Source organism: Mus pahari, chromosome 21, assembly GCF_900095145.1.
Source record: "Mus pahari chromosome 21, PAHARI_EIJ_v1.1, whole genome shotgun sequence".
Lineage (NCBI taxonomy): Eukaryota > Metazoa > Chordata > Mammalia > Rodentia > Muridae > Mus > Mus pahari.
The window spans coordinates 4,217,883-4,229,658 of NC_034610.1; the positions used below are offsets into that span (position 1 = coordinate 4,217,883).

At 48.4% G+C, this 11,776-nt stretch overlaps 1 protein-coding gene across 1 annotated transcript in view; it reads left to right on the forward strand.

Annotated features, from left to right (window-relative positions):
* Positions 1-4,772: 4,772 nt before the first annotated feature.
* Slc22a1 (solute carrier family 22 member 1) overlaps positions 4,773-11,776 on the forward strand; it is a 28,733-nt gene continuing 21,729 nt past the window's right edge. The window contains exon 1 of the mRNA XM_021221624.2: positions 4,773-5,360. Within this exon, the coding sequence (XP_021077283.1) occupies positions 4,947-5,360 (414 nt within the window). The 5' untranslated portion in view covers positions 4,773-4,946. The remainder of the gene's footprint in view (positions 5,361-11,776) is intronic.

Consider the following 11,776-nt stretch of genomic DNA (forward strand, 5'->3'; position numbering starts at 1 on the left):
TTGCTCCTGTAGTTACTTCAACCCCCTGCCCTAACACCCCTACCTGACCCACACTCCCATTTCTTCCTTGGCTCCAGGAGGTACCAGTCCCCGGGGGCCACTTTCCAGCAGTGGGGAAGGTACCCACGTGGAATTTGTATCTAGTTGGACATTAGATGAGTTGAGCTGATGCATAGGAAGTTTTGGAAAATGGGTCACTGGTGAATGGATAGTATGTGAATTACTGAGACATGACTGGGGGCAGGTGACTTGTGATCTTCGTGTGTATATAGTGAAACACTTCAGACTAGTCGTGTCTAAAGGAAGCAGGTTACTTTGGGCTCACAGTAGAGGCTGAAAAGTCCAAGAATATGGAGCTAGTATGGTTCCATGATGCTCACTCATACCAGAAATAAGGGCCAATGTGCACACATGAAAGAGAGGGGCAAAGGGTACTGGATGCTACATAGTAGCTTGTTCTTGTAACTAAGCCTGTATCCTGGGAATAACCTTAATCTAAGGGTCCCAAATGACCCTTTCACAGGGGTACCCTAACACAGTTGGAAACATTTACATTATGATTCATAACAGTAGCAAGGTTGCAGTTATGAAGTAGCAACAACAATAATTTTATGGTGGGGGGGGTCAACACAACATGAGGGACTGTAAAGAGGCACAGCATTAGGAAGGTTGTGAATCACCGCCTTAATCTCTTAAAGGTCTTGCCATGCCTCAATACCATTCCATTAACAGTTAAATTTCAACCTGAGATTTGGCAGAAAAACACATCCAAACTGTATCATCAGCCCTTCTGGCTTTGGGTTCTCACCTACAATGTGAAATTAACCTGGAAATTCATCAGAGCATGGGTCCCTCTCAGGAAGGAGTCTTGCGGTTTAAATTGCCTGGGATATCTGGCCATTTGCATGTGGACTGGAACATAGACCTGGGTAAAGATAAAGGGAACCACATAGGCTAAGAAAGACTCCCCCTCCCCGGTCCCTGTCCAAACAAAAGAAAGAAGGCCCGAGCATAGCCCCTCTCCAGACCAGGGCAGCTATATTCTGCATGGATAAGTCAGAGGTGGGCATAGGGCCCTGTGTGGTGGGAGGGGATGTGAGGACAGTGAGGGGTGCTGATTTCTATTCTTCTAGTGTGTGTTCAAAGTGGGACCTTTGCACCTTGGCTAGTCTGCAGACATACACAGGACACTTCTCAGGGAAGTGTATATCTTGGGGGCTCAAAAAAGACAAGTATCCTGCTCAGGGTTAATTCACTGACTGCTCCTTGGGGTGGGGCTTTGCATATGTCCTCCTCTGTCCTCCTCACCCTGTCCCTCATGCCTACCTTCCTACTTTCCTGCCTTTCTCCACTCTCCCAGGATGTGTTCAGCCCTTCCAGCAGAGCCCCATAGGCTGAGCTCTTATGAAGAAGAAGAAAGCTGGTGGAGAGGGCGGAGCTTTGGCACTGCCTTATGAGAAGTATGCTTTGAGTAGGCCAGCTAGTAGACACCTGGGCAGGAGGGGACCAACTCTGAGTTCCTTGGAGCAAGGAACCTTGGAAACACAGAGACTCATAAGTCTATGGGGCTGTGTGCATGTATAGGCTGTGTGACTTTTCTTTTAGTGTGATGAAATACCGTGACTGAAACCAAACTAAGGAAGGTTATTTTGGTTTATGGATGCAAAGGGATGGAGTTCTTCATGACACAGAAACCATGGGGGCAGGAACATAAAGCTGGCTGATCATACACACGTGCAAATACACATACACACACACAGACACACACACACACACACAGACAGACACACACACACAGAGAGAGAGAGAGAGAGAGAGAGAGAACAAAGCAAGCACGTGCAAATACACAGGAAGTGGGGTGAGATTATAGACTCCTCAAAATCTGCTCCCAGTAACGTGTTCTCTCTCTCTGTCTCTCTGTCTTTATCTGTCTCTGTCTCTCTGTCTCTGTCTCTGTCTGTCTCTCTCTGTCTCTCCCTTTCTCAATTCTACCTCCTAAAGTTTCCATAACTTCCCCAAACAGAATCACCAACAGGGAACCAAGTGTTTAAATACATGCCCTATGGGAGCTATTTCTCCTTTCAGCCACATTTAGCCTCTGTCACCCAGGGATTTGTGGTCATGTCATAATGCAAAATACAGTCCAACTTCAAAAGTCCACATAGTCATTAATAAAATCAACACCTTAAAAGTCCAGAGTCTTTGGTGACACTTAAGGCAATTTCTTCATATTGATCCCCCATAAAAGAAACAACAACAGCAGCAGCAGCAGCAACAACAACAACAATAACAACCCCAACAAATCATGTACTTCCAATATACAGTGGCATGAATATGCATGGATATACACCGGGAAGGAGTGGGGCATAGTAAGGAAAGCTAAAAACCAACAACGAAACGGAAAGCAGAGCAAACCTCAAACCCTGTGTCTTCAGTTTTAAAGGGTTCCCATGGCTTCTTCCCAAAGCTGCCTGTAACATACGTGTCTCTCAGACTGGTTCCACTTCCTGTACCAAGCTATCATTCACACAAGTCTCATGGCTCTGGCATCTCCAACTTCTTGGGGGGACCCAGCCTTTACAGCTTCAGACAATGGCCTCTCAGTGAGGGCCTTCTTGAAGAGATTCAGACCCAACTATGAGCCCCCTTGGCTACCTGAAACCACGGGAGAAGAGGCCACAGCTCCCTTAAATTTGCTTGTCTCTGTCTCTGTCTCTCTCTCTTTCTTCCTTCTCTTCTTCCTTCCTTCCTTCCTTTTTCTTTTTTTTCTTACAAAACTGGACACCACTGCCAGGTTCTTGTCCTAACTTCCTTCAGAGATGGACTATGGATGTGGTCGCGTAAGGCAAATAAACCCTTTCTGTTTCAACTTTCTTCTGGTCATGCGTGGCGTTTCTTACCAGCAACAGAAACCAGGATCGTGGGGGTATTGCTGTGTCAGACCTGGACATGGTTTGGGGAGACTTGTGGAAAGGCTTTGGAACTTTGGTCTAGAAAGCTCTATGAGGTTCGAGTGCTGAGTGGGCTGTTGTGTAGGAGCTTGGAAGCTAGCAGTGCAGAGGAGACAGGCCTGGCTTGTGAAGTTTCAGAGCGAAGCAAAGATTCTACCTGACTATTTGAGTTAATAATCTATGACTCTGCTCAGCTGTGGCTGATAAATCTGCTGTGAAACCAGAGCCACTAAAGTAAAACCTTTGCTTTGCTGGGATAGTTGATGTTGGTCAGCCGGAGCTTGGGAATCAGTGGTGACCAGCATCGATGAGGTGAAATCTTCTGGGGATGTGTTTTCTCAGAATCAGCACCCAAAAGCTGTGTCCCAGAGGTGGCCAAGGTTGTACCTTGTGCTGGCAGCTGAACTTGGTAATGTAAGAAACAATAGTCAATATTCAAGTACAAGAGTCATAGCAGGCATTACCCAGATAGTACTGGGTCTGAAGGCACGAAGGGGTCCACGGAGAACAGTTGAGGCACAGCACCGTGAGAGGCCAGAATAGGCTGTTGGTGAAGGTGCAGCCTCGGTGGCACTTGACGTCCCAGGATTGAAGGGGTCATGCAGAGACGTTGAGGCTTGGCACCATGAAGAGAGCCCAGGAGAAGCCCAGTTATAGCAGAAGAAGTGCTTTGGAGATACCAGGACTATAGGATGACCAAGAGCAGCCACAGTGGTAGAGTGGAGCGAGCTGGAGCTGTGTGTGCTGCGGAGGGTAGGGCCAAGTCCTTTGGAAGAGTCCAGAAGATCATGAGTGGATTCCAGACATTTGACACTGGGTTATTTACAGGTGGAGTTTGATTTTGACTTGTTTAGATTTTTTCTGTGCCCTGGCTCTTCCCTTTTGAAGAAAGTTTTTTTTTTTTTTTGTTTTTTGTTTTTGTTTTTGTTTTGTTGTTTGGTTTCTTGAGACAGGGTTTCTCTGTATAGTGTAAGAAAGTATTTAATTCTTTTTTGAGAGACATTCGATTTTTATGAGACTGGATATTTTAAAAGAGGATGAATTTCTAAGTGCTTGGACCTTTAAAGACTATGGGATGAGTCCAACGGCATGGCTTGTTTAAATGGAAATGAGGTGCTTAGCTGACCTGAAGGTTGGCAGGATTCAGTCCCTGTGGTTGAGGGTTGAGGGTCTCAGTTGCTCACTGGTCATTGTCTGTGTTCCCTCATCCCTTACCTCTTTGCTTCGCAGGCTTCTCAGCCAGGCCGCTTGGCTTCATTGGGCCCACAAAGGAAAGAGAATCCTAGAAGGTGGAATAGCCACTCTGTGTGGGGGTGACCACATACCGTCCTTGGGATTTGCCATTTGGTCCTGCTCAAGGCTCCCTAACGGTAGCCTGCCATCCCTGAAAAATGATGGCCATGAGTATCTTAATTAGCTTTTGAGACACGATCTCACATAGCCCGGGCTGATCCCAAACATGCCTGCTGGGATTACAGGTATGAACTACCATGTCTGGTTTGGGTGCTGCCGAGGATTGAACCCGCGTACACGCCAAGCAAGCTGTCCTACCTAGCCCGCAGAAGATGCAGTAATTGAATTGCTCTTCAGAAGGTCCTGAGAGATTGTGTGTGTGTGTGTGTGTGTGTGTGTGTGTGTGTGTGNGAGAGAGAGAGAGAGAGAGAGAGAGAGAGAGAGAGAGAGAGAGAGAGAGAGAGATTGTGCACACTCAAGCCTGTTTGCCTGCTTCCTCCTCCCAGGCCAGAGCCTTGGCTCACTTCCCAGAAAAGCAAACCAGGCTTCAGGTAAGCCTAGTGTATCCCTGCCCTGGCTCTCACACTGGTATCGCGGGGCAAAAGGTTATTTCTGGTTGGTTGCCTTCCAGATGTATCATGCTTGAACAGCAACTTGATTTCAAGCCACCACAGTTCCAAGAACTTTAAATGAGACGCTGCACGAACCCCCGGTGGCAGTCCAGAGCAGGCCTGGCTGAATTGGTGAGGGCCCTACCCAGCCATGCCCACCGTGGACGATGTCCTGGAGCAAGTTGGAGAGTTTGGCTGGTTCCAGAAGCAAGCCTTCCTGTTGCTGTGCTTGATCTCAGCTTCTCTAGCCCCCATCTACGTGGGCATCGTTTTCCTGGGCTTCACCCCCGACCACCACTGCCGGAGTCCTGGAGTGGCCGAGCTGAGCCAGCGGTGTGGCTGGAGCCCGGCAGAGGAGCTGAACTACACTGTGCCGGGCCTGGGGTCTGCGGGCGAGGCCTCCTTCCTCAGCCAGTGCATGAGGTATGAGGTGGACTGGAACCAGAGCACCCTTGACTGCGTGGACCCACTGTCCAGCCTGGCTGCCAACAGGAGCCACTTGCCACTGAGCCCCTGCGAGCATGGCTGGGTGTATGACACTCCCGGCTCCTCCATCGTCACGGAGGTATGAATGGGTAACGTAGACATTGAAAGCAAATCAGTGTCTTTTTGAGGCAGGAAGGAGGGGCCCAACTTCCTGTATGCTGAGGAGGGAGCAGGCTGTGCCCTGGCTCTCTGTGTTCTCCTCACCAATTGATGACACTGAGGCATAGCTGCTATGTGGGGGACCTGGTTGGTTTGGTTTTTTTTAAGAATATTTTACATTTACTTATAAGTATATATGTATGTATATGTATGTGGGTATGTACATGTCATAGTGTGTGTATGTGTGTATGCGCGCGTGTGTGTGTGTATGTGTGTGTGTGTGTGTGTGTGTGTGTGTGTGTAAATAAAACAGCTTGTAGTTCTCTCCTTCCGTCCTGTGGGTCCCAGGGACTAAACTCTGGTCGTCAGATTTAGCAGCAGGCACCTTTCCCTTCTGAGCATCTCTTTCTGTCCTTTAACTGACCCATCCCAGAATCTACAGTCTTCCCCGTGCCTGCTTCCCTGTGGTTGGTGCTATGGAATCCCTTCATCCCCTTAGGTGGCAACTGGTGGCCTAAACCATGGCCAGAGAGATAGTATGGGAATTGCCTCAACTTGCCCCATCAGCCTGTGTGACGCCAGCCAGGCCTCCCATCAGCTGGGTAGAGCTCGTAAGTGCCTCGGTTTCCCTGAGCCTTGACTTCTCTGTGGCAGGCGGTATTACAATATCTTCACCCCCTGTCTTGTAAGGATCAGCTGAAAACCAGGAAGATGATCCCCAAACGTAAACATAATTACACCGTTGATGGCCTAGAGGTGCCGTGAAGATCTCCAAGGGGATTGACCCCACCATTACGTTACCTATTTGTGCACTTGACTTTGAGAGTCTTTGTTTGCTCGTTTGTTTTTGTTTTTGTTTTTGTTTTGAGACACTGTGTAGCCCTGATTGGCCTGGACTCTCTTTGTTGATCAGGCTGAGCATGAATTTATAGAAATTCTCTGCCTTCCAGACTGCTCAGGATTAAAGATTTTGCCACCATACCCAGAGGGAGGGAGGGAGGGAGGGAGGAAGGGAGGGAGGGAGGGACAGTTTAGTAGAAAGTGGCAATAGATGTTTACCCCCTTCATGGACTCTGCTAACAGTGTGGGAGGTTTGTCCTGTGGATAGGTCTCAGACCCAGGCTTAGAAGCTATGCTAGAAATACCTTGGCTGTGGCCAGGGCACAGCTCACATGGGCCACGGTCCTCCCCAGCCAACCCTGCCCCCACACATGCACGTAGGGTTTCTTGGGATCCCTTCCTCCTTTCTTCCCTTTTCCTTAAAGGTTTTAACGTCAATTCAGGCAGGGCTGCCTCTGGGAGGAAGCCCAGTGTCTTTTCCCCCTGGCCTGTTCAGCTTCTGGTTACCTGCAGAATGAGTGCTAGACACCTCGATTTGTAAGACATCCGATCTCAGACTTCTTCCAATGACAGACACCAAGTTAAGATGGCTTACCTGGCAGGGACGCTCTGCTGGGAAATCTAGCAGCTGACTAACACTGTCTCCTTGGTCCCAGTATGCCCTTTGCTTGGGCTCAGACTAGTCTTCAGTTCACTATGTAGGCAAAGAGAACCTTGACCTTGTGAGCCTCCTGCCTCTGCCTCTTGAGTGCTTGGATTACATGTATTTATGTACCATTGCATAGTTTATGCTGTCCTGGGACTAGAACCCAGGGCCTCACGTATACCAGGCAAATGCTCCACCAACTGAGTTATATTTCCCAGGCCCACTTGAGCTCTTTCTCGGTCCCTTTGTCATCTCTCATCTCTTGGGAAGCCTTCAAACCTATCACCAACTTGATTCAGAGTCAGCCACCACGCTTAGATGGGACTGTTCCTCTAGTTAAACAAGACCACTTACACTGGGCAGTAGGGTAGGGTTACTGTGAAATAAAGCATGCCCAGTTGAAGTTGAAGTTGAGATAAACAACAACTATTCCTATGTAGCACAGGCTGGCCTCAAACTCACAATGACCCTTCTTGCTTGCCTCAGCCTCCCAAGTACTGGGAATTAAGGTATGAACTACCATACCTGAATTCATATATATATATATGATAATATAATTGTATATTATCATATTATATATAATTGCATATTATCATATTATATAAATACAAATATTACAAGGGATGTAGTGTAATAATTATTTTGCAATAAAATTATATTATATATTATGTAACTTAAAAATCTTATGTAATATTTGTATTTCCAACATCAGTTATCAGAAGAAAATATCACATACTATCTGTTCAGTCTGGGTGATAGGAGAGTCTATCTTAAAAAACAAAACAAAACAAAACAAAACAAAACAAAACCCAACCCACAAAGAGTTAAAAAAGTAAAGTGATTTGAGAAACAGCATTCAACACAGATGTTGTGGGACAGAAAGACAGGATGTAAGAGGCCCAGGTGGGGTTTATGGATCATGTCTAATTGAAGGGTTCTGGCTTAGGGGAGTGGGATAGGAAGCTGGGGAGCCAGGGATGGAGGCCAGAGGAAGTAGGCGTCTGGGTGGGTGCCCTGTAAGGTTGGGGTAGAGGGGAGGGGAGAGACTGAAAACGGCAGAAAGGGTCTTAGGAAGAACCGTCTGTCCACACACAGGGAGGCTCAAGCTTGGTGACAATGTTGGCTTTTGTAGTGGTACGTGGAGGGACAGTGGGGGCCTGGCTTTGGAAGAAAGAAAGAGCATCGTGCCGGGCTGAGTTTGAAAGCCAGTGGTATCCATCTGGAAGCATTCAAGGGTAATAAGAAGCACAGATGTGAGGGCTGGGGCGGGGCTCATTTGGTGAAGTGCTGTACTGTGCAATCACGAGAGCCACTGTGTACACACAAGATCTGCGTTCAGACATCCAGAATGCCTGTTAAAAGCCAGGTATGGTAGCACGTAGCCGTACCCCATTGCTCCTCTAGTGAGATGGGAAATGGAAAGGGCGGAGTCCTTCAAACCTTGTGGGCCAGCTAGCCTGGTGCACATAAGGGTAAATGAACGAAGGGCTGGTGAGCTGGTTCATCTGGGAGAGGTCCTCGCCACCAATCCTGACCACCTGAGTTCAGTCCCTGGAACTGAAGGAGAAGGCCATCTCTTGCAAGTTGTCCTCTGATGTATACACCCATGTTCTCTCTCTCTCTCTCTCTCTCTCTCTCTCTCTCTCTCTCTCTCTCTCTCTCTCTCTCTCACACACACACACACACACACACACTCACATCCCACAGTAAAAAAGGAGACCCTCTCTTAAACAAGGTGGAGGGTTAGGCTGGCACCCAAGATTGTCCTATGTATACTATAGCATGTGCATACCTGCTGTCCCCCCCACACCATACACATGGATACACACACACACACACAACACATAACAGCACACACACACACAAACACATTTCACACACAAAAAAAGAAAAATGAGGTGGAAATGGATAGAGGAAGACAATGTTCACCTCTGGCCTCTGTGTACACGTATGCACATGCGCGTGCACTCATGCAGCATGTGCATGTAAGGCAAGGTAAGAGGGCAGTGGAGACTGGTCTGGACGGCTGCTACCTCCTGTTTGTTTTTCCGTTCCAACTGCTTTCAAGCTCCCCTCCCTTCCCTTCTTATCCCAAACCAGAGCAATCATAAGCTAAGTGTGGTTACTCATTTCTGCAGAACTAATTTTTAACTCATCATTGCCTTGGACATTGGAACTTGCTTTAGGAAGGAAGGCAAATGACCTTTGTTTAGGTCCCACCCCAAGACTGAGGGATTGGGATCACAAGGTTCCCTTGGGGAAGGAATGAGATGTTCCTTAACTTTTGCTGCCCTTCCGTGCTCTGTGAGCCCCGGCTTCACCACAGCCCACATATCAGATTAGAGGGAGCCACTGGCCCCACACCAGTTGTAGGCATTGAGCAATAGAGAGCAGCGCCTTTGGACAGAGGTGAGCTGAGGTGGCCACATTGGTACTTCCCAAACTTACTTGCATTTGTGATCCACTGAGGTAGAAGCCATAGAGGATGGGTGTTTGAACAAGGGCTCTGGGTGACTCTGATAAGGCAAACTGTGAAGGTTGGTTTTAACACTGGAAAAGCCACCTAGCCCTGGTGCAACCCCAGCAGGCACAGCACAGAGGCCTGGGAACACCCATGCCCTCTGTCCTTAACTTCTCTGTGGGCCAGGGCCTGCTGTAGGGGCACACGTGTGTCTAGGGTACAGTGGATGGGTGGAGTTTGGGAGCAGGACCTCTAGATGTTGATACTGGACAAGGCTTGGAGGAGTGTTGGTTCTCAGGGAGTGGGGGCGACACTGAGTCAAGACAAGCAGGCTTCCTCTGGCTATGGCATCTATCCGGATCCACACGCAGCCCCAGGGCAGAGTGGTCATCTCCACCTTTGAGAAAGGGGATAGAACATCCTACAGCAATGGTAACTTGCAAAGCTCAGATTGAAAACCAACTGTGGGGACTGGAGGTCAAGAGCACTGACTGCTCTTCCAGATGTCCTGAAATCAAGTCCCAGCAGCCACACGGTGGCTCACAACCATCTGTAATGGGATCCGCTGCCCTTTTCTGGTGTGTCTGAAGACAGTGACAGTGTACTCACATATCTACAATAAAATAAATCTTTAAAAAACAAAAACCAAACCAAACCAAACCAAACAACCGAAAGAAAAGAAAACTAACAGTGGCCAAGAAAAGATCATGCTGAGGCCCAGGGGCAGAAGTCCCACGGGCTTTCCATCCCCCCCCCCCCCCCCGGTGGATTTAGTGACAGACAGAACATTGTCATGGGACAGAGTGGACCTACAAAGTGACAATTGTGTGGATGAACATATAGGATGTTGGATGCCCAGGACACCCAGGATGGTCTGTCCCACTGGGTCCTATAGGCAGAGCACAGCTCAAGGAGGAAGCCTGGAGAACTCGGGGCCTCAGAAGGACACGTTGAATGGGTCTGTGGGACACACCCCATGTGGGTGTGTGAGACTGGGTAGGCAGAGAAAATCCAAGAGACACTGCTCAGGGGCTTGTCACCCCCCAGAGTGACAGATAGCAGGGTCTGGGCACAGGAGGGGGGGGCAAGGTTGCTACTTCTTCCTGGAGTTGAGTGGCAATGCATGGCCTTGTGAATCTTTCAGAAAAGCAAGGGGCTGTGTCAAAGAATGAACGGGTCGCAGCCACCTCAGCCAGTTGAGTGCAGTGTCTCTATGACTTGAAGTCTTTTGAACCTGTGATAGGGCAAGGGCATAGCTCATAGGCCAACTTTAGAGTCACGGGACACACTAGTGAGACCTTAGCATTTAAATGAAAATGGTTCATCATTTACCAGTTTCCTAACCCCCCCAGAGCTCACAGCAGCCCTGGAGGGACACAGCATGAATGCTTTCCACTGGGAAACTGGGGCCTCAAGTTGCTTGGCAATCTGATCCTTTGCTCTCATACCTCAAAGTGTAGCTCCAGACTGCTCAAGCCATGGCTCCACAGTGCAGAGCAGAGGGACAGAGAGGACAGGAGGGTAGGGAGAGCTGTGCCAACCCTAGGGAAGGTCAGGGGCCTTAGCACTCATGCCCAGTGTCCTGGAGTCTGACCATTCTGCCTCCCTCAGCTCTCAAGAGAAAGTGAGCCTGCTGTGCACAGGTCCAAGCCGTGCTCAGAGGTGCTTTGGGCCAGTGTAGAGGGCAAAACAGGCCCCGTGCATACAGATAAGCACTGGAGAAGCCAGGAAAGTTAAACACAGCTGGGCTCTTCAATGCCGGGTGTGGGGTGTGTAGCTGCTCTTCCCCAGAATGCCAGGAAAGAGATGGTTTTACAAGCTGGTCATCCTTTGATGTCTGATGAGAAAGGCCGGGCCTGCATCTTCCAGAATTCATGTTTTTAACTTATCCCAGACCCTTTCCCCTAAATCACTGTAACTGCTTTTATGGCCATAAAACCCATTCTTGTGAGTGATGTCACTTGTGTTTACAGCAGCCTAAGTGACTCTGTGTTATCTCTGGGCCCAGACAATCCAGACTCCTCCAGGCATTTTGTTTACCTCAGCCAAGCTCCCCAGACCCTAAATCTTGGGCACTATCTCTGAGTCAACAGTACCCATTCTTGTGAAAGAAGCCAGATGTACTTCACAAAGAGTCTCAGTGTAAACATGTCTTAAATTGTTGTGCCCATGGGACTGAGTTAATTGTTATCTGAATACCTTTTTTTTTTTTTTTTTTTTTTTTAAATCTCTGGTTATAATAAAATCAGGCTGCATTCCATTCTTGGTTTTTTTTTCCCCCATTAATTAATTAATTAATTAATTAATTAATTAATTAATTAATTCATTTTACATCTGATTACCATCCCCTCTCCTGGCCCCCCTTCACACAGTCCCGCCTCCCCTCCTCCTTCCTCTTTTCCTCTGAGAGGGTGCCCCCTCCCCCTCCCCCTCCCCTCCCCTCCCCCTC